Consider the following 23,361-nt stretch of genomic DNA (forward strand, 5'->3'; position numbering starts at 1 on the left):
GGGGTGGCAGATTGTTAAGTTGGACACACAGCAGAAAACTCTCGGAGGAATTCCAGCATGTAGTCGAGCCTGAGTTCTCAACCTGGGAATTGTTGGTGTCTTATCACTGGTGTATCTTTGCACAGCTTTGTTTTGTCATAGCTTGTAAGATATTGTGTTGCTGATAAAACACAGCAATGGCTTCTTTCATTGTCAGGAGTTTGCTAGAGAAATCTGATCCTCGTCCTCTCCACACCTCTTATCATAAGTAGCCTGCTAGCTCCTAGTCTTACTAAGCCGATGTACTGGGAATCACACTATCACTCCTCCATTCAAGTGTCTCCCTGCAAGTCAGAGAGACTAATTTTATCTCCTTAACTATTAAAGGTAACATATAACGGTAAAAAGATTACACTTTTCTTTCCTGTAGTCTTCATGTTATAACTAGTTGTGAGCATGCAATGAAGTGCTAGGTGGGGTACTCTTGTTTGTGTTTGTGCAGTTGAGCGATTAGCTTTTTAAAAAAAGATTTTTTACCTTCATGCTGGACTCTGCTGTTTCTATCCCCTCCACTAACTATGCATAGCATCATCACTGTCATGCTACACGTCTGTATTGGTTGCATACCCCAAAAACCAACCAACCAAGCTGCTTTTGAAGCCAGTTTCTGGAGACATTATAGCAACTGAACTGCAGTTTGTGGAACTTCTGCTTTGGCTTTGTTTTTTAATCCTGGAAGCTGCCCCTTGCTTGGTTCTTCTCCTGCTGTATTACAGTTGAATTGGAAATCAAAAAATCAGTTGAGATGTTGCACACTGGTATCCTGAAATGTTGCACAAACACAGGAGAGCTAAAACCTGTTCTTTTAAACTAACATTTAAGAGAAAATCACATAATTTATTTTTTTAAGTTATATTTGATTAGTTAAAAGTGCAGTTGTAGCTATTGTTGAATGGCCTATTGTTAGTCCTCCCAGTCAACCAAGAAACTACTTTTTCATGTCACCATCCCAGACAAATAAGTCAGCTCAATGGATTGGTGGGATTCTAAGGCCTGAACTCATGAGACTTAAGACCTGCAGCCCTGAAACCAAGAAAGGTAAATACCAGTAAATCTTGCTTTCATTGCCTGGAGCCTTCTTGTCCATGTGTACATTCACAGTATCCAGTGGATGGCTTCTGTTTCTTTCTGTTTGTGTGTTGAGTCTACAGCAAGCTCTCATGGACGTATGTGCTCACATAATCAGGTGTAAATGTTTCATGTAAGGCAGTCACCTCATGGCTGTCAGGTCATCTGCAGATACACGATCCCTCAGCTTCTTATTTTTCTCTCTCTCCTTGTCACCTTAAGCTCCACAGGTTGGGGCTAATGTAATCACAGACCCCTGCAGAAGGGCCAGTGTAAGAGACAGAAGCTGGGCCAGACATACAGGTATTCTAAACTGGTTACATTAAACCAAACAGGCCATCTGTCTCCCCCAGTAATTGGACACTGGATTAGACAGAGATGGCTGTGTTTCCCAGCCAAGTGGGCTAGTTACTGTTTATTTGGAATTAATTACCAGGGAGAGTGGAAATCTCAGAGCTTCCTACGAGTGGACCTAGACACTTTCTGATGGGGATAAGAGAACGTAAAGTCCAATAATAAAACTATATCAACAAAAATGTTTGGCAAGTTGTTTGACGCTGCTCAAACAAAGTCTTATCCTTGAATCTCAGATAATGATGTGGCTGGGGATTTCGAGTAAGGTGGATCAGAACAAAAGTCCCTTCTTTGATATGGTCACCCTAAACTGAGGCAGCAAATCAATGCACTTCTTTAAAGCTGGTAACCAATATCCTGGTGTAACACCATCAGCCGTTCTCACTCTAAGGATGTTCCAAGAGTTGAATTTTAAAAAAGAGTATACATCTCTTAAACCCTGTGAGTGGGGCATCCACCCTGGCACCATATTTCATCCTGAGTGTTTCCTTCTCACAGGAATCACTGCTGAGGTATTGCAATCCTTAACCCTAACATATAACTCCAACTCCATGCTGTTCCAGTGTGGGATTCTCTTCACAAGTATTGATAATAAGCTGGCAGAAAAAAAACACATTCTGATGAACATTAATACATTAATTGTTTTTCCCCAGTAAAAGTTCCTTTTTGACTTTTCTCTAAAACCCAGGGTTAGAGAAGAAACGATAAAGATAAAATATATAACATAATAAAATAAATATAATATATAAATAATAATAATACAATAAATAAAAAGACTAAATGCTTAGTTTGAGGATGGCTATTAACATTTATACAAATAAATAATGTTGATTCCAATTCTCTGAGGCGACTGTTGTGATTTGGCGCTATATAAATAAAACTGAATTACTTTATCTCCTGCCTAGCAGCTCCATGTTCAACATCCTTTGTCTAATATAGCCACCATCCTGCCGCTGCACATCTAAACTATCTCAGCTCCACCTCTTTGTCTCCAAACCACTGAACCTGAGCAAAACCCAGTTAATGATGGAAATAACCTTGCCATGCAAGTTTAAGGTTGCACGCTCTAATATGTTTTGACAAGCATAGTAAAAATGAATGTGTTAACAGAGGATTCTGTTTAAAAGCTGCTCTTTTTATTCATTTATCTACTTAAAAAAAAAAGTTGGTGAAGGGCCGTATCATGGCATTTTTTTCACTATGCTAAATTTCAGTTTGCATGCAGTGAAATCAATGTACAAGTGACAATGCAATAAATTAGCATATAATTTACATTTGAAAAAAAAATTAGTAACAGTGTACCAACAATAATACTGAATACAAAATATATGCAGCTAATCACATGATGCTTTTCATTTCGCTTGCACTTCAGATACGTTTTGAAGCAATGTGACATTCAAACATCCAAGTTCACAGCAACGAGTACCAGTTTGATTAAGTTGTCTTTTCTTTTTCTAAATGGAGCTTCTTAATCCCACAGCCAGTAGATGAGTCAGTTCAAGCAGTTTGAATTCTGCTGTCTTTGAATGCAGCATCCACCATCCTTTCCAACAAAATCTGCTCAGCACTGTCATTCTGAAGGTGGCTACAAAACAAAACAAAACAAAACAAAACAAAAAACGTAGCAGCAGCAAAATTAGAACGTCGGTTTTAACAGCTCTGACAAGATCCTTACACACTCACTTTAATTGCTGTTCCCCTTTCACAACCCAAACGTCACCTGGGTGAAGTGATCGCTTTCGTCCGGGGGGGTGACTGTTTTGTTGGCTGCACAAGCAACAATACACAGTTGACAATGAAAATTCCCAGTGTGAGGTATAGACAGATACAAACTAAACGATAACATGACCAGCACTAAATCAACAGAAATTTTGACAAGTATATATATATTTTTTTTCATACTGTTTGGATCCAGCCTCACTTTTCTTTTCTTATTAGCACACTGGAACGGGTTTGAATGGAAGCACCCACTTGATAGCACCAGAAGCCTGGGAAGGCCGGAAGCCTCGAAGCATAGCAGGAGGAAAGAGAGGTAAACACAGTATTTCTTGGAAATTAAAAAATAAAAAAAGTACAAGAGCAGGGCAAGCACCACTGAGTATGCTGTTTTTGTTTTGTTTTTTTTATTCATTTATGGGACAAAGGTGATGATGATGATGATGATGAACATGATGGGGGTAGGAGGCAGAGTGTGGAGTCTGTGAGTAGCAGAGTGAAGCCAGCTGACATAGCCTGGTAACAAAAGTGGTGTTTGCATGTATATTTAACAGGAATATCTCAATATTTGTGAACCAGGCCTGTTCACTTCCTTGTGAATGATCCCACACGTTAGCTTAGTCTAAAAGGCTGGAAGGTTGGAGAGATGCCTTCTTATTTTGTCCCATATCACTTTTTTTTTTTTGGGGGGGGGGGGGGGGGGGGGGTTCATTAGAACAATTTTTAAAAGTGTGTTTTTCAGTTTCAGTTTCTGATGTACATGACCAGCTCCAAAATGCCTAGTTGGTTTTATTATGTGCCAGTGGGCATCTTTGATGAGAATGAATGGGTAGGCTACATTTAGTTCATTAGTCCCCCTTAAAGCATCAGCTTCACAAGTCAGGCAGCCTGTGATTAACCTCCCATAAAGCCAGAAGTGTTCAACAATATTGACAACCAAATCTTCAAATTAAGTCTTTGCTTGCATTGGTGGCTTCAAGCAGTTACAGTACTGCTTATTTAAAGATCACAGAGCTAAATTAAACAGACATATTAGCTGTTGCAAACTGTTGCTGAACTGGTCTTCATACGACATTTATATGGAGCTGGTTTTGTACTAAAGACAAAAGCAACATTATAAACACTTACTGATTTATGTCCTAATTTACATTTAAATGGTGACTTTTAATCATCCTTTTTTTTTTTTTTACATTAAATGTTAATTGTAAATTGGTGAGCTTTAGATGTGCTAATAGGTTGATTCATGTCACCCTAGCTAGTCAGCATTTTCCCTCCACTTTTCCTAAGGTCTTAGTCAAACAGCTGTGCACACTAGTGTGCAGACCAGTTAATGACCTCCTGCCAACCCCCATGTGTATTTTACAACTGTTTGGCAACTGATTGCTGGAGGTTGCTGGCAGTCACTAGCATAAATTGGTCGCTGCAAGGGTGCTGGACAGAAAAATTCTCTGAAATTGCTTTGGACACTGACATTTTCAGCTGTTTTTTGCATGGAAGAAGCGGACTTACCAAGCAGTAGTGAAATGGTAAGTGTAACCTAAACATATGCTTTCAAAGTAAAAGTTACACATTCCAAAATATGTAGGTTGCAGCAGTAAGACACAACTTATTCTTTAAAAGCAAATAATTAATTAAAATGTCATTAAAGCTCAAGAAATAAATGTCTGCAGATAAGTTGGCATCTTTCATGCAAACTACAGGTGACCAAGGTGGCAATCTGCTAATAACTAAAGCAATCACAGGGACCTTTGCTGAGGATCACCCTATTTGTGTTGCCAGTATTAAACTGTGACTGAGGCCTGAGCTAACGATCGTCTTGCCCAGACCTCATATATCAATCTTTTCATGTAATCATTGGTAAGAAGGCCATTTTGCAAACTGCGGGTCTATTAGTTTACCTCAAAAAGATCCTTAAAGAGAGTATGTAATGGTGACTGCACTTTGACTCAGATGAACAAAACCTATAAATCCTTTAATACTAAACTGAGTAAGATGCTAGCAAAGGTCTGGTCACTAATTTTTCATGTGGCGTAGGCACCATTTGAAAAGATGACTTTGGTGATTTTGGATGAACTTTTACCTGACTGTTAAGAACTAAGGCACCCAGCTGGGGGAAAAAAAAGATTTAAAAATCTCCAATAACCACGGTGTATTTTTTGGCCCTGGATTAACATATGTATATAATATACAAATCCTTACAGTATACAAGGGTTTAACATATGTTACAGTATGTAATATTTTCACTCAAGCAAAAAAGAAACTGAATATGAATTCAATCACATTACATTCCCTTCCATAACAATAGGCTACTATCTGGCGAAAAGATGATCAGAGGACAATATATCAGCTCTGTTTTGGATTGTACAATAAATATACAGTACACCAACAGGGATTCTCTGTTGCATTTGAGCAGTAAATTGGTATTTACATGAAAAAAGTGCACCGAAGCCAGAAGTCTGCTCTGCCAATAGCACCATCACAGTCATCCCAAAGACAGGAGTCTCCCATCCCCCCTCTTCTAATCTCCGGGGTACATCCTCTGCGAGCGATGTGTCCAGCACTTTGGATTCGTAAAAAAAACAAACACTGAGGAAGACTAACAATGATATTAATAATTATTATTATAATAAAAGATAACATCACCAACAGTTAGTCTTCAGAGTTCCACTTCACAGAAGTGAAAATGTAAAAAACAAAAAAATAATGTTTGTGTCAGCATTATTGGCTGAGCAGTGGTTTAGATTCCACCACGACAGAGGGCAGGAGTATGGGGTATGATAAACAGGGAAATCCTCGCTTTTCTCCCGTCTTCAACATTGACAACTTTTTCATTCTTCCACTGGTTCAGAGTCGGGATGCATTTTCCAGTCTGCTGTTTTCTTCTCACCCTCTTAAGCACTGTATCCCTCCATCTTTCTTGCCTTTATGACCATCTTCTTGTCTCACTCTTGTATTCAAAGGGTCAGTGCCCCTGGCAAGTCTTGCAGCACATCTGTCTGAAGTACGCTCGACTGCAGAACTTGAACTTCAGTACCAGCGGGCAATAAGCCACTTTGTTTACATCTTTGCATTCTGTGGAGAGACAGAAAAGACCTCAGATATAAAGACAGCAAAAGAAAACATATCTTTTATTAGTCTGGCTATGTTTAAGAGGAAAACTCCTCGTCGTAGGAGCTGACTAAAAAAAAGACACACACACGAGAAAGTTTTTATACCTAACATAACACAATCATCTACATATTGTCACCTTTTAAGTAAAACCACCCCTATTTCCCTAGACTATATATAAATATATCTATTACATATATCTATCTACATGGCACTGTATTAACGTATTAACTGGTTGTGCCACCCTTAGCTTAGCTGGTGTGTTTTGGATTACTATCTTGCTTGATAACCCGATTGCGCTTAAGTTTCAGGTCGTCAACTGATGGTTGGACATTCTCCTTCAGGATTTTCTGGCAGAATTCATGGTTCCATCAATTACGGCAATTCATCCAGGCCCTGAAGCAGCAAAGCAGCCCCAGACCAGTACACTACTACCACCATGTTTGACTGTGCCAAATATAACAGGACTCAAACTTTCTTCAACTTTTGTCTTGTCAGTCCACAGAATATTTTGCCAAAAGTCTTTAGAATCATCAAGATATTTTTGGCAAATGTGAAACGAGCCTTTGTGGGGGTTTTTTTTTTTTTTTTTATCAGCGGTGGTTTTTGGCTTGAAATTCTCCAATGGATGCCATTTTTCTCTTTCTTATTGTTGAATCATGAAGACTGACCTAGACTGAGACAAATAAGGCCTGCAGTTAGATGTTGTTCTGGATTCTTCTGTGACCTCTTGGAGTTGCTGATGCACTATTAGAGTATATTTAGGTAAGCTGGCCTGCCCTCCAAGTTTTCTCTATTTGTGGATAATGACTCTCAACATGGTTCACTGGAGTCCCAAAGCCTAAGAAATGGCTTTGTAACCCTGTCCAAACTGATAAATGTCAATGGCATGTTAGTTTCTCAGCTGTTTCCTTAGATCATGAAATTATGTGTTATTTCTAGAGATTTTTTAGAGATCTGCTTCACTTTGTCAGACAGGTTCTCTTTAAGTGATTTCTTGATTCAGCAGGACTGGCAGTAATCAGGCCTGGTGGTGGCTAGTGAAATTGAACTCAGCTTTCCAAAAAATGTGGTTAATCACAGTTAATTCATGACTTAACAAGAGGGAGCCATTACTTTTTCATATAGGGCCAGGTAGGCTATTTTCTCCTAATAGAGGAAACCATTATTTCAAAACTGCATTTTCACAAGTAATCTTTGACTAATATTAAAATGTGTTTGCTGATCTAAAACATTTAAGTGTAACAAATATATATATATATATAATAAAAAAAACCTAGGAAATCAGGAAAGAAGCAAATACTTTTTCACAGCACTGTGCATCTTTTATATACATCTTGTTCTCATGGAACAATATTATCAATCATTTGAAGTATTTCCGAATTGAAAATCCAGTGATAGCTGACATGCTGACTCCAAATGTGTGCTACATCAAAATTCAAATGATATCTCATCAACACTAATAATATACAGTCATTTTTCTTTGCAACATTATATTTAATAGAAATAACACATATACATCTAGCTTTTGTTTTGCAGCAAAGGCAAACTTGATAAATAGGTTAAAATAGATGGTCAGAAGAGGTTGTGTATTTATTAAATACTTTCAGAATGAAGGCAAGTCATTAAACAGCGATGTAATGATAACATATGAGATATACAAACTGGACTAAACTGCTACATGAGAGCTTGTGGATCTCCCTCAGGTCTGAATAGAATAAAACTGCAACTATACTTGGATGCAGAGACTAAGACAGATCCTGGCCTCGTTCACTAACTGGGCTGGCTGCCATCCCTACTATGCACACTCACAGATACACACATACACACACAGACTGCTTGCTGGATGCCAGACAGGCAGTGCTCTAAATGCCTTATCATGATCAGAGTGTCTTCCCTTATTAGGCTTTGGCCCCTGCCTTCTCAGAGCCAAATGAAACGAGACATTGCCTCACTGCTGTCCGTAAAGGAACAATTAGCCTACAGCTAATCCCATTAGCCAGCCTGTAAACGCTGCTCACGTTTTCCATTCAGGCTAATCGAAGGCCCCTTCTCTACATATCTGAATAGCCATCCATCATGTGTAAGTGTATATGGAGGGTTGAGCTGCTTCGCTTTGACTAGGGGCCAACCTCACTGGAAAGATTAATGTTGCTGGCAAAGTGTAGAAGAGCGTGTCATCCAACTGTGTTTAGGTCATAGTAGAACAGTGAAGATGAAGATAGAGATAGTTTATAACCTTTTCAAGTGGGGCTTTGTGTAAAAGCTGAGCACCTACAGCACAATATCTATGAGCATAAAGCAATCAACCTTTGCTTATAAAGAAACTGCAGATCAGAAATTGTCTTCTCGACCGTGACGAAAACTGCGAGAAGTAAACTTTTCACACAAGCAAGTTCTTAACTGAACTTGCTTGTGACACGATGGCATGTTTCATCATCTCACCATCACCACTGGAGATCGGGGTGGCATCGCACTTGCTCTCACACTGCTGCATGGTGGCTGGTCGGAGGGACTCTACGCAGTCATTCGATGGCTGTCCTGTGTAGGACAGACACTGTACCGTCCTCATCTGCTGGCCCAGACCACACTGTGCTGAACACTGAAACAAAGAGCACCAGACCAAAAGTCACTGTCAGCGCAACACCATATTTAGCCAGTAAATTTAACAAGTTAAATGAGGACCATCTTTTCTCTGTGACCCTGAATACTAGGCAGGGAGTCTGCGCTCCCTCATGGACCTCCACACACATAGTAATCCCGGCACATGCACACATACACTGTACGACCTGATCCAATCAAACAATCACCGGGGCACAAAGGGAGGGAGCACACAGAGCCAACCAGAGTCACCTTCCTCAATCTGAATTCATTTTCCTAAATTTGAGCAAACAGGTCAAATGAGGTTGAAAAGGTTACCTTTTGGCATTCTCTTAACTTTATACTTGTTGTGAGTCTTGTTTTCCTTTTCTTTCCCTCTGCTCATTTCTTCTTCACCCTCTGAAGGCTTTTGCAACATCTTTTTTGAAAACTGCTTGTCAAGGGATATTTTGTGCACAAGTATATTAAGGGTTTAGACTGGTTAGTAATTCTGCTCATGATCACAAAAAGAAACGTGAACCTCTCTTCAAGCTTTTTTTCCCCACATTTAACTATTATTACATTTATTTATTTGCTTATAATAATTTGTATCAAAAATCTTATTTGCAAAAAAACAAAATAAAGAAAGACATTCCCAAACAAAAATGTGAGAAAGATAGCAAAGTTTGTTGTTTTTATGCTTGCCACGTGTGCTGAGCTTGATGTCACATCCTTTGTGACACATCATATTTGTAACGCTTCAGTCACTTGTGCACCTCTCGATTTTTGTAACCTAGCACAGGTTGCAGACACCAGTGTAAGATTGTGTCAGTTTTTACTCCATTTTATTATATTCCCGTGAATTATATGCCAGCAAAAAAAAAAAAAAAAAAAAACCCGAAATAAACACACATTTAAACAGTCTTTGCTTCAGGTTTGGATTTCTTCTCTTCCTAGCAGTATCATCTGAGTGGGGAAACCTACTGTTCAGGAGAATGCTGCAACGGCTTCCTCCGAATGAGCGAATGAGGCGGTGCAAAAAGCGATCAATGCAGAGGGTATACTGGCACCTAGAGTGGCTTGATATAGGTTTGGGCAATAGGACAGCTGTAATGGATTTCAGCCAGTTGGTCAATTTACTTTTTTTCCTAATTTTTTCTTGTTGTTATACTGAAATAAATCTTAAAATCTGCCTTGTATCTAAAGGGCAATCAAAAACATTTGACTAACAGGAACACATCTGTTTCTGCTGCAATACTGAAATTGTTTGGAGTTTTATTGCTAAAAATTATTATTATTATTGTTGAATCATGAAGACATGAATCATGAGGCATCTTGAAGTTTTTTTGTTTTATTTTGGGTTCTTTTGTGTCACTGATGTTTTAATTTTGGTAGGCTGACCACTGCTGGGAAGATTTAGCACTGTTCCAAGTTTTCTCCATTTGTGGACAATGCCTCTCACTGTGGTTCACTGGAGTCCTAAAGCCTAAAAGCCTAACAAACAGCTTTGTAACCCTTTCCAAACAAATGCATTTCAATGTCTCTGTTTTCAGCTGTTTCTTGAGATCGTGGCATGATGTGTTGTTTTCTAAGACCTTTGAGCCTAGGTTCGATTTAAGTGATTTCTTCATTCAACAGGTCTGGCAGTGATCAGGCACGGGTTCGGCTGGTGAAACTGAGCCCAACTTTCCAAAAAAAAAAAGAAAAAAGGGGGGGATCCAATTACTTTTTCACGCAGAGCCAGGTAGATTTGCTTAGATTTTCCCTTAATAAATAAAATCACAATTTAGAAATTATTCTGTGTTTATTTGGGTTATCTTTGACTAATATAAAATTTGTTTGACGATTTAAAACATTCAAGTGTGACAAATATGCGATAAACAAAGAAATCAGGAAGAGGGCAAATACTTATTCACAGCACTGTATGATGATGATGATGATGATTGCAGCATCCTTTCCAGTAAAAAAAAAAAAAAATCCAGCCAAGTGAAGAACGCTCTTAAGAGGCAAGCATATAAGTATCCAAGTCCTCCATGATCCACAATGAAAACACTTAATGAGAGCAAATAAAAGCCATTGAACAACTGATGTTCCAAAACATATTGCATCAATGTTACGCACTGACATGCATGACTTGTCTAATGGTGCTGGGAGACTAGTTCTCATTGAATGATTTTTTTTTTTTTTTTTTGGCAAACTTAAGATCAAATGACCCAAGAAAAAAGAGAAACTGCAGTAAAGGACTGGCAAAGTAGTCGCAAAGGACGAATCCCATTTTTTAGTGATTTCTATTAGGTTCAGGCAGGAAGCCTGAAAGATTCTCCAAGAAGTATGAGTTTTTTATTTATGAATACGGTAAATTGTCCAAATTAAAAATGGCTGCAATTCAACAAAGATTAATGTGATATTAATGTCCCACTGCTCAAACTACAGCAGAAATTCTGCACTTTAAGGCTGTACTCATAATATAACTGTAAATTTGCTTTGTTGGTGCATAAAACGTTTGCTTTGGTAAACACAAAATGCGCTCCTGCCTCTTTATATGCTAGTTGTTATAAAAAGTGAGATTGGCCTTGTGGGCAGCCGCTAATCTCCTTTGTAGAAGGAAAAAAACAGACAGAAACAAACTAGTAAAACTAATAAAAAACAAAAGGTGTAGGTGCCAGCACACTTTCGACTCTATAATGGAATTGTTCATCTGAGCTGATGCTGGAAAGGCTGAGAAAAAACACACCTGTGAGCCATAACTATGTGTGTGTGCTCATATACGAGTGTGTGAAATAAACCCAGTCACCCCCCACCTCTTTCTGTCACCTTCACAGATTCTCTCTGGCTGCCTTAGATCAGTGAGCCTGCATGTCATCCCTTCCCAATTAGAGAGTCTTTATTAGGGCCCGCTGCAAGCTATGACAGATGGCGTACGTCAGTGGTGTAACTTTAGTGGGATTTGAACTGGAGACCTTTTGGCCTGGGAGACTGGGATCTTGGTAGCTGGCAACAATCCCCCCTTTCTGGCACTTTGAGGGTCAGCTGGCCAGAGAGGGACGAGAGTAGTGGAGGCTAAGCTTGTAATTACAGCCAGAAAAACAGAATAGGTGGGGGAGAGAGTACACACACACACACACACACACACACACACACACACACACACACACACACACACACACACTTCTACAGTGTGTCAGAAAGCGCTGTGTAAGGGCAGACTCCAGCTGTTGGTCTATGAGGTATTAACTTTGGCTCAGCATGGCAAGAAGCCTGTCCTTTGATGAACTATGTTGAGGTTAACATTTTGGTCTGCTTTGTTTATGGCTCAGACTAAATTGTAAAGGTGTGTTATCGATATTTGTGTGTGTTAACGGGCATGTGGCAGATATGAAAAGAACCCAGAAAGCTATGACTTAAACTGCCAGACTCTCAACCTTTGACTTCTGACCTGATCAGCACAGCTGAAACCATGACATCACCTTCATCAGAGCGCACAATCCTTGCACAATTGCCTTCTAAACATCAGAGCACACTGTTTAAAATTCCACTTCTACACTGAGTTACTAACAAATCCTACAAAATAACAAGCCATACTTTTTGTAGATACAACTATCTCTGACGCACGACTTTTTGGCGTCCTCTCAGCAATATGAGTCAGCTGTGTTGTAAAGTGTTGAGCAGCTTTTTCAGAGCATACTAAGTCATATCAGGGTGAGCCCAAAACTTCTATTCCTCTGTCTTCCTCAAAACCCTGTTCCTGGAAGTGACAGAGAGGCCTCGTCTGGGGTGCAGATAAACTTCAAACAGCCAAGAAGATATTACTGCTGCCGATCACATACTCCAGGCCTGTTTTAACTCTTGGAATCACAAACACAAACACAGCCTCTATGCACTCACATGCGTCACAGGCCTGATTGGAATCCCCAGTATTTCATCCAGGTGTAAATGATACAAATCATTCACCTACACATGGAGTTTTATCTATGGAAACTTTGTCTTTTAAACATGCCAGTAGGATTAACCGCCATACTGTTGTGGAAGAAGTTAGAGAGAGACAAGGTCCTACCTGTCCCCATTCACCAGGGATCCAGCGGGGAGGAGGACAGCGCCCTAAAGTGCAGCGCATTCGGACTTGAGGTTTGTTATGGATCGAGCAGCGGGCAGGCGGAAAGGTCTTGGTGAGGTCGCTGCTCTTACACAAGGCAATGCGGTGCTTAAAGCCAGGACCACATTTAGGTGTGCACTACAGAGGGAAGGAAAGGTGTTAAACACATATCTTGACAGTGCAATGAGTTACAGAAAAACACTTATTATTACTGGCCTTACCTCGGACCAATCCAGAGTGACCCACTTTGGAGGACAGGACTGGTTGTTGCAGGACTCTCTCTCGATAGGCCGATGAGTCAAACAGTGAGTGTCCTCCAGTGTCTCCTCCTCAGCGGGACCAATCTTCCTGATACAGAGGACTGTCCTCGTCCTTATCCCTCCATCGCACGTCTTCGGACACTCTGACCAGTCTCCAATAAACCATCTGGAGGATGGAGCAACCAATGCTAACAGTTTTGTTGTAAAGTGATTTCACGAGGTTATACTCACTATAAACACACATTAAATAACTTTACTATAGTCACATTGCCAAAGAGGGAAAGAAGCAAACTACTCCAAGGCATCAAACATTAATACTTTGCAGTATCAAGAGTATTAATATATATATAGTAAAAAAAGGTAAATATGGCAACTGAGTGGCCTAGCCTGGCTTTTTTAAATTAATGTACAGACAAGACAGTGGTATCACTGGACAAAAAGAAAGAGCATAAAGTATTATAGGTTTTTTTTATAAGACTATTAAATAACCATTTTAATATTTTGAAAGCTGTCTTTTGTAATATTTGCTGTAATATCCATTCTCATCAACATAAAAGAAAATTATATACCACAAGAAATTACACACTTTTTAAAGAAGTTTAAACTTGCTGCCTGGCTGACAGGTAACTAATGCTGGGGAGTGCATTTTAGTGCTATGCCATGTCAGGATGATTAGCTTTAGAACTTGAGAAAATTAGACCCAGTCATATTCAACCCCCTCCAGACTTTAGAATTAATATCATAAAACTGCACAGACAACAGTCCTCCAAACACATCCAGCCTGTGAGATATTACATCATCTAAAGGAATGTATACAGAATTAACAACATGTTCAAACATCTGTGTTAGCTTTCATTACCGGCGCCCATAAAACCCTGGGCTATTCTAAAACAATTGTGTTTACATGGTCTCCTTTAGTCGGCCTTTCCTGACGCTGCAAAAGGAGTGTTTGCCTTCCTAACAAACACAAATGCTGCATGAGCGCTCTAACTCCACACACACACACACACACACACACACACACACACACACACACACACACACTGCCACGGCCTTCTAGTACTAATCAAAATAAATGCGATACCACAAGTCTGCGACCACTGAATACAGATGTGAAAATAAATTACCCAAGACTGCAGTCTGAACATATGAAAACAAATTACCGCTGATACAGTAGATTTACAATACTATCAGTTTTTTTGGCTGACACCCAGCTGAAAGACACTGGCGCTCCCTCTCATATACAAATAATTGTCAGCTAGTCTGAAACTAATTAACCTGGTGCATTTAATCCCTCTTTTTCCAGACATTATTGAAGTGAGTCTGGCCATTCTTCCAGCTACAGCGAAGGGATTTACAGACATTTGGCCACCAAACACAAGTTCATATTCCACCTGTATACGTGTGTGTTACCCCTCGAGGTTTGGTAAGGATGCCAAAACAATCAAACACAGGTGGTCATTTTCAGAGCTCTTATTTCTGGCATGAAGCAGATATTGAAAATAGTTAACATATGAAGTTATAAATCACGGCTATTTTATTTTATTATTTTCTTCCAAACACATTTTACAACTAGGGCTCATTGAAGGCGAATTAATATCATGAGTCAGTCTCATTTTTATGGAGGCTTTTTCTTTTGAAAACATTAACTTAGGTTGCTATACTCTGTGTTTTCATTATTGTTTTTATATTAACAATGCATTAAATGTTAGTACGTAATGCAAAAGATCCTGATCATACCAAAATGATGAACCTACAGAGAACTACCTTGTCAAAAAAGCATTATAGCATCCATCCATCCAGGATGGAACGTATTGCAGCTGCCATAGGGCGAAAGCCGGGGTACGCCCTGGACAGGTGGCCAGTCTGTTGAAGCCTAACACAGAGAGACTGACAACCATTCAAACTCACATTCATATCACCAATTAACCTAACCCTGCTAAGTGCATGTCTCTGAACAAGCTGGAGTACCCAGAGAGAACCCAAGGAGACCCATTCAGGCAACAGTGCCAACCGCCGTGCCACCACGATGCCCCTACATGTTTCAGCAAAATGTTTTGGGTTCATACCCTGTAGTGCTCCAGTTACCAACTAGTTGATCACACGAAGCATTTAGTGGGATGAGACCGAAAACAGAGCTAAAGGTAAGCAAATACATACTTAATGTTGCATTAACATCATCACAAATACAGCGATTAGCATCTATACACATTTTATGCACTCCATTTGCATTTGTTTCACATCATGACCAACATAAATTAGCAGTACGCAACTTAACAATCAATAACATTTGTATACTGGGCAGAATTTCCTTCAAGTCAGCACTAAACACAGAATGAAGAATTAGAATAAGCACCGGAGATGAGTTAACTTGAATGCTAATATGCGATCTAGCGTGGGAAAAGCCAAGGACAGAGACCAAACTGAGCACAAAAATAGCCAAGCAATGACATAATGAAGAACTCAACTTCCCAATATTTACAGTGTTTGCAGTCTTCCAATATTTCATCTTCTTTTGGCTACAGCCCACCATTGATCATCTGCCTCCATCTCACTTTTTCACTGTCCTCACTATCCTCACAACATCATCTTCTGTCCAACCAGGAAACTGCATATCCTCTCACACTACATACATACACCATCATTGTCATCTTCCTGTTTTCCTCAGCTCCATGGTCAACATCCCTTGCATTCTTAATTAACAAATTATGTAACTAATTTCAGTTATACCATTATAATTACAATTGTTATTTTTATGAATGAGTATTTATCTCTCTGCATTGTTATTAAAGCATAGTAATTCAAAGAACATATGCAATTTGACATCTTTCATTAAAGATTTTTAGAAAATAAGCAAATAGATTAATTAATTTGTTTTTGCATGCCAATTTAGTAGTTTAGGAAATATAAGAGTAAAAAATTCACACTTTGGACTTTAGCCTGGTATTCACATCTTGCTTTACATGTCTTTGTTTACAAGTTGCATCGCATAGCTGTTCCACCCAGTTCAAGATCAATAATTACTTTTCTAAACTCTCACTTCCTTATATGTGAAATATTACAATTACTAGTTTTTATGGTTTCTTTCTCTATATAAAAAACATACTGCATCAAATATACCAAGCAGCCTAGTTGGAGTAGAGCACCTAATGCTGAAACAACACTGTAAATCAAAATATTTACATTTTTTTTCCCTTTGGTTTCAAGTTTCTTTCAGGAAATTCTGTGAGGAACAACTTAGTGGAAGACTGATGGCTGGATCAGTGCAGCTGTGCAACTATCTGTTATGATGATAGGAGCTAAGCCTAAGGTCTAAGCTGTAGATTTACAATTTACCTTCTGACAGAATAAGACACAAGCAGGAGAAACAGAATTCTTCAAAAGCATTTAAAGGAGCCAGGTGAGGGAGTAAGGACATCTGTATCAGACACCTCTTGTTTCAGACTACTAACAACCTAAATATGCTGCAGGGGGTAGCGGGAGAGAAGGACGTTTCTATAGTAATGCTAGAGCCGCCGCTGCTGGCCTCATGACCCAAACCCTGATAAGCAGATAAAAACAGAAGGAATTTTATTAAGTGTAACAACTTTTCTCTGAATTTTTTATCACTGTACTGTGATTCTGAGACAAAATAAGCAATTTAGAGATGTTACCTTCTACTTGGGCCCTGTAACACTCACTCTGTTCATCATTTTTCTCTCATTTCAGTCATTTGACAGATTTTACAAAAGTAATCATCTCATAAAGAGAAGAATCATGAGTGAGTATTACGTACTCTGGAGGACACGGCTCAGTATTGCAGTCTCTCTGGTTTTCTGGAGGTTTGCTGTCTGGGTCACAGTAGTTGTTCTGTACCACTGAGTTGTCGTCCAGCCTTTTACAGGCTAACTCCTGCTTCTGAGAACCTGCAGGAGAAAACACTGATCAATAGTGCAGCATGGAGCTCAGCTGATCTGGCACATTAAAATGCCTTCGCAGACACAGAAGCCTGCCAGCCGTGGTGTCGTGCACCGTGTTAAGAGCGGAGATGGGATCATTTTCATTCTGTAGTAAATCCAGACATGTAAATTCGTGATTCTTTGCAGGATATGTTGGCAAATCACTTTTACAGAGCAGAGAGCTCTTTACCTTGGCTTCTGCCAGAAAGAGTGAGGGCTACCGTATCAGTGTCACACCTCCCACTGTGTGTGCGCGCATGCTGCATGTGTTTTGTGTGTGCGCGTGCATGCGTACCAACCAGGAAGGGGTCTGTTTGGACCCTCCTGGGACATATCCCACAGCAGACTTGTCTGGCAGATGTAATGAGATATGGATGCGTGTGTGTGTGTGTGTGTGTGTGTGTGTGTGTGTGTTACAGAAAATCCACACATCTGTGCTTGAAGTGAAATACAGTTTAGAGGAATAGTAGAAAAGTTTCACTTGAAAGGCTGTCAAAAGGTGGTTTTCACTGATTTTTTTTCACTGTGGTGATATATTGAACAATACCTTATGATTAGCTGAGCTAGCACTATTGAATAGGTGTATGATTAAATAACATTTTAATGATTTAAAGCTCTGCACGGTCAGACACACACAGTAGACACAAATTAGATCATTTGGATCAACAATGCAAAGGCATGTTTATGATGCTGGAAAGCCATGGGTACTTCCCCATCTAAGGAATAGTTTTCTGGTCTGGACTTGGAAATCCTTCCTCAGAAGAACCCACATGCTTATTCAGTCATGCTTTTACAAAATATTACAAACCCTTCCAGGCCACGCTTGACAACTGGGAAGAAACACTATTTATTGTTATATGAAACCCATGGCTTTTGGACTAAAAGGTTTGGTTTAGTCATTCTTAAGGCCATAGTCAACATTTCACTGTGGTTTCTGATTCTGAATGTTTATAGGACAGGCGACTGGGAAGAGCAGCTGCATCTCTACCCCATCACTGGTAAACCAGAAGCTATGCAGAGCAGCTCATTCACATAATTTGCGCTATATTCATTACTTTGGCTATATTATTTAAAATATACATACTGAATTTATTAGAGGGCTGAATCTCCAGGGTAATGATTCTGGCAAACCATTCTCAAATTATGATACTGGGTTTCTGCACAGCGTTCTTCAGCATTTGTGGAAATATTGGTTGGGGAAGATTTACAGAATAACACACAAGATATAAAGTTTTAAACATTTGAAAATGGTTAGAAATATTTAAAGAGAATGTAAACACCCACAGCATGTTATGGTATTTAACACCAAAATGCTTGGAGTGCTAAAAAGGCAACTGACCATCATAGCTCAGTAGAATGTCAGACATTAATCTTTTCTCCAGAATTTAATAACACAGTCTCTTATATTACTTTACATGCTTTGTGCCAATGTATGCTTAATAGCATTTTACAAAATATAATAAATTAAAAGATGCATTTGGAACCATTACAGATGCAAAACTTTAACTATTTTCCACCATGCTGTGAGCATTAAAAGAGATGAGCTATGGTCTAATTTAATATAATAAAATGTACTTAAGCTAAAGAAAAACACAAGTAAATAAGCATTTAATAGGTTAAACGGAGCACCCCGGAGCTCTTTGACACTAGTTTTACATTTGACAGAGGCCAAGCAGAGAACATAAAAAGCACAGGGGAGTTGCAATGGTACCAGCACAGACAAAAAGTCTGTCATCAAAGATTACAGGGTGGACTTGCCTCCGGCACAGGTAGCTGAGCATTCAGACCAGGGCAGGTGGTGCCAGGAGAAGCCCACCTCATTATCACCACTCCCTGTGCGCTGGATGGGGACGTTGAACTTGTAGTGTATTCCAAGGTTCTGCTCTTGAAGGAGGACCTGAAGGGGCATCAGCCAAAAAAATAAATAAAATAATTTGTGGAACCAGCTATAAGTGTTACTCACTGGTATCATGTGCTAGCAAACATCAATTCATATAGACAACAACAGATGATGAGCAGTGTAAGCATTAAACTCAAGTCACGTTTCTATTCATCTGCATATTCTTTTTTAAATAACCAAGTATCAACAGATCAGGCATCGTATTAGTTTAAGTCAGCCACAGGGTGAAGCTCAGACAGGAATCCCAGAACAATAGCTCGCCACCTTCTGCACATCCTCCTGGCCAATCTGATCTGAAATGTCCTATTTAAGTTGGTTCAGCAAACATATAGTTGTTGTTGTTGCCTCTACAAGCCACACCTCCACCTCAGTTCCTCCATTTCATGTCATTTATGTCATCTCTGCCTTAATCAGGCGCATGACCATTATCACTGATGACTTCCCTGTCTTTATGTGGACTTGCTGATATTCTCTGGAAGGGTGTAGGAGATTACTGTCTAGCTCAGAAAAGAGCCTTAAAATGGACTTGAGAGAACGAACTCTTTTTTTTTCTTTTTTTTGATGTTCTATGAGGCTCATGGTGAAAAAACAGGTCATTGTAATGTTTGGTGTTCAAAAAGTGTTTTTGTCGAAGCATGTATTGTAACAGACTTTCAAAATAAAATGATGGTCATATAGATGATGTAAGAACTAGATTTGGAACAAATGAAATGTTATATTACCATGACAACCAGATTTTCAGTGGTAGCACCCAACGCTTCTAAAGACTCTGGTTCATCAGAGGGTCTCTTGTAGTGGAAGGCTGTCCCTGCAATCTCAAACTTCCTGGGCCAGTCAATGGTCCACGCTCCATTGATGTAATAATCATCCCCTTCAGATTTCAAAGCTAGGAATTCAGATGACAAGAAAAGTTTTCAGAATGCTGAAATCAAAAACAGACAGGAACAGTAGCTGGAGACAATCATTTGTTTTGATGTCACTGCCATTGTTTGTCTTCTTCATCATCCTCAACCGCACCCCAAAAAGTCACTGACAACTCGCTATTTGGACACACTCAGCAGAACCAGACTCATGCTGCCAAGAAAGACATTCACGTGCACCGACACGTATGTGCATCTAATTTAGGAAGAGAAGAAAAGCACAGTTCAGGTGAAAGCTTGGACGGATCTCATGAATACCACTCTGTCTGGTTGTCAAAACAAAAGCTGGTCTCCAAGCACAACAGATCTGAAAATATCCACTTTCTCTGCATTGAAATAGGGCCAAATTGAGGAGAAACAATCCAACCGCTCACTCTTCTGACTCCTTGGCTCACGCTCTGCAGATCTCCCCCTCTGTAGCATTCACGCAGATTCGAAGAACAATAGTTTACTGCTCTTAATCATATCACAATCTTCTGCTCCAGAAATGCGCTTTCAACACATCTGGCACTGATTGTGGGCATTGTGACATTTGAACAGTGCAGTTTACGCAAGTCTTTATATTTATATTGTTTGACTAAAACTTAATAAAGATTTTTTTTAAATGCTAACTTTGCTGACCTAAATAGCAAGGACTCAGACAATGCTACAAAAGAAAAATATTATCATTATCATTGAGGTCACAGATCAACTGCATAACAAAGTAAATAATAGATCAAGTCTAACACAACAGCCAAAACTGCACTCTTTAAACTTTGATATATAGACATCATATCCCCCATAACCCCAGGGGACCAGGCAGCTGTCACCATGGCCCTGTAAATCTGGTCTCTGGTTCAAAGTATAACTTAAGCCCTCCATTAACACCATCCCCTATAAATTCAGCACACAGTCAGATGTCTTTCTCGCTTTAATCAAAAAGTGGCTTAATTGAACAGTTTTTTTTCTGATTGTTCTGTAAGGGGTGTGTGGTCTCAGACTGTTTTTGTCTTAACATTAGGCGACAGGACATTAAATGATGGGATCATCCTTTTGTTTCTGACAAAGACACAAGGAAATTACTAGAAATGTGGTTGACACAGAACTGAACAGATAATAGGAAACAGGATGACATTGCAAAATGCCAAGTCATCACACTGCAGTGATTTATAAGGCTTAAAGTGATTGATTAAAAGTAAAACAAGATCAAGTTTCTACGTCCATACTAGGGAGGCTGTGAAACTATACTGGTGACTCTATATGGTCAGATTAGATGACTCTGAAGAAAGCCATGAGTCAATAAAATTCTCCTACATACAACAAGTTTTCTTTAGAGCTTTAACCTCTTCAGATTTCTGCACTTCTGCACACACCTTAGAAACAGGTGGAGCTGTGCCAGAAACCTGTAGTCTGTTTACAAATACAGACAGGTCACGGAGCTACCCACAGATTTTCTAAAATTTAATGATCTTGCATTAATTTGAAGAAATTAAATTAGATCATTTGAAAAACCTTACTGATGCTCTGAAGGTATGCCATGAAATGGTGTTGGCTCCATGAAGAGGTGATTTTCTCCATGAAAATGAACAATGATTTGAAACAGATTAAAAATCTTCTATCAGGCTAGAGGAGTCTTTAAGGACTCATTAGAAGAGCTGCTAGGTATTTTTAAATTACCTCATAGGCTTGTTAAAACATGCCCATTAATCAGCTTTTAGAGAAGCCAGGCGTTTTTTACTGTGACCCAAATGTTTGCACTGGTCAGCAACTTTTCAGAAGTTGTCTGTTAGAGAGATAAAATCTAATTTTTCTTACAATTTCTTAGTATATCCTGTCAGGCCAAGGCAAGATGTGTTAAGGTGGGATATCAGTTTCATCAGCTATCCAGAATATTATGACGTATAGGTTTTCTCGTTTCAGCATTTGAGTACATATCAATTGATGTGTCCAAAACCAAACATCTTTGATTATTTAACAATGTAGGCTACCAATAGAAGAATGGCAAAGGGTACACCTAGAAAAATGTTTGCCCCCTTCCTGATTTATTAGTTTGTTGCATATCTGTCACCGTTGAATGATTCAGATCATCAAACAAATTTTAATATAACACAAAGATAACCCAAACACATACAAAATGCAGTTATCAAATTGTGATTTTATTTATTAAAGGGGAAAAAGCTGCCCAAACCCACTGTATGAAAGACTAATTGCCCCCTAAACTCAATAACTGAATAACTGGTATGCCACACACAAGAAATGAAATCAACCATTTGCCATTAGTAGCACTGAGTTTTTCACATTGCTGTGATATAGCCTTCATTTTTTTCTGTTTTTAGCCCTTCAGAGGTAGACTTGCTGGTGTGTTTCAGATCATGGTCCTGTTGCATAACCCAAGTGTGTTTTAGCTTCAGGGCATAAACTGATAGCCAACATTCTCTTCCAGGATTTTCTGTGGAGAGTAGAATTCATTGTTCCATCAGTTCTATCAGAAAGTTTTCCAGGTTTCGAAGCAGCAAAGTGACCCCAGATCATCGCAATACCACCACTAACCTAGTAGCATATTATGAAAAAAAGAGCCAACCAACGAGCTAACATCATTTCGGTGTCCAGAGTTAGAACTGTTGCACTGAATATATTTCAGAAACATTATGGCTGTATACCAGCAGTAAGTGTGGTGATTTTGAATCAGTGCTAACATTAAAATGCTGATGCTAACATACATGCTGTGATAGTGCTAGCAGTTAGTGATTTAGCAGGTAACTATAGGTTACCAGCATAGCTGGACTGGCCATCGTGCATACTGGGCATTTGCCCGGGCCAATGGTGATTTTTTGTTTTTATGGGCCGATGGGTTTTTTGGGTTTGTTTACATAACGGTATAAACAATGAAAGGTGGTGAATTGGCCAGATGCTGGCAGATGTGTAAAAATAACTCAATTGCTTGGTGGTGGCTATGGCAGAGCTTCCACAGATTCAGTAACATGAGCAAGTGGTGGAGGCCAGCAGGTGGATGAGGGAAAGGGAGGCAGGAGGAGGAGAGTCCCGAGGCGGCCACCGGCCGAGTATAAGAGGGACTGAACTCCAGGTGAGAAGTTATGAATTGCAGTCTATCTGGATCAGATATAAACCAAGTTTAGATATAGTTTATTTTTGTTGTGCTGACTTTTTACAGTCAGTTACAATAACTCGCACTGCGTACTAGCTAGAATGACGGAGTTTCTGGGCGGGTGTTTTATTTTATTCATAAAGTTAGTTATTAGAGAACGGAATCGTCTCGTATTCAGAGAAAATATTACGCGTTTCGTATTGAGGTGAAAAGGAACGCGATTTGTCCGATACTTCAGCTAGAATAAAAAAAAAAAGACAATGCTGGAGCTATTCTGGGTCTTTACGCTACACAGCTGCC

The 23,361-nt window shown here is 39.4% G+C and overlaps 1 protein-coding gene across 3 annotated transcripts in view; it reads right to left on the reverse strand.

The window, feature by feature from the left end:
- Positions 1-2,575: 2,575 nt before the first annotated feature.
- adamts6 (ADAM metallopeptidase with thrombospondin type 1 motif, 6) overlaps positions 2,576-23,361 on the reverse strand; it is a 79,903-nt gene continuing 59,117 nt past the window's right edge. For all 3 annotated transcript variants that reach the window (XM_004566887.4, XM_076886743.1, XM_076886744.1), the window contains 7 exons: positions 19,779-19,942; positions 18,915-19,053; positions 16,994-17,123; positions 13,180-13,384; positions 12,920-13,096; positions 8,731-8,887; positions 2,576-6,249 (listed from right to left, as the gene is read on the reverse strand). In XM_004566887.4, coding sequence (XP_004566944.1) covers positions 6,140-6,249; positions 8,731-8,887; positions 12,920-13,096; positions 13,180-13,384; positions 16,994-17,123; positions 18,915-19,053; positions 19,779-19,942 — 1,082 coding nt within the window. In that variant the 3' untranslated portion in view covers positions 2,576-6,139. The remainder of the gene's footprint in view (positions 6,250-8,730; positions 8,888-12,919; positions 13,097-13,179; positions 13,385-16,993; positions 17,124-18,914; positions 19,054-19,778; positions 19,943-23,361) is intronic.

This window comes from Maylandia zebra, linkage group LG7, assembly GCF_041146795.1.
Source record: "Maylandia zebra isolate NMK-2024a linkage group LG7, Mzebra_GT3a, whole genome shotgun sequence".
NCBI lineage: Eukaryota > Metazoa > Chordata > Actinopteri > Cichliformes > Cichlidae > Maylandia > Maylandia zebra.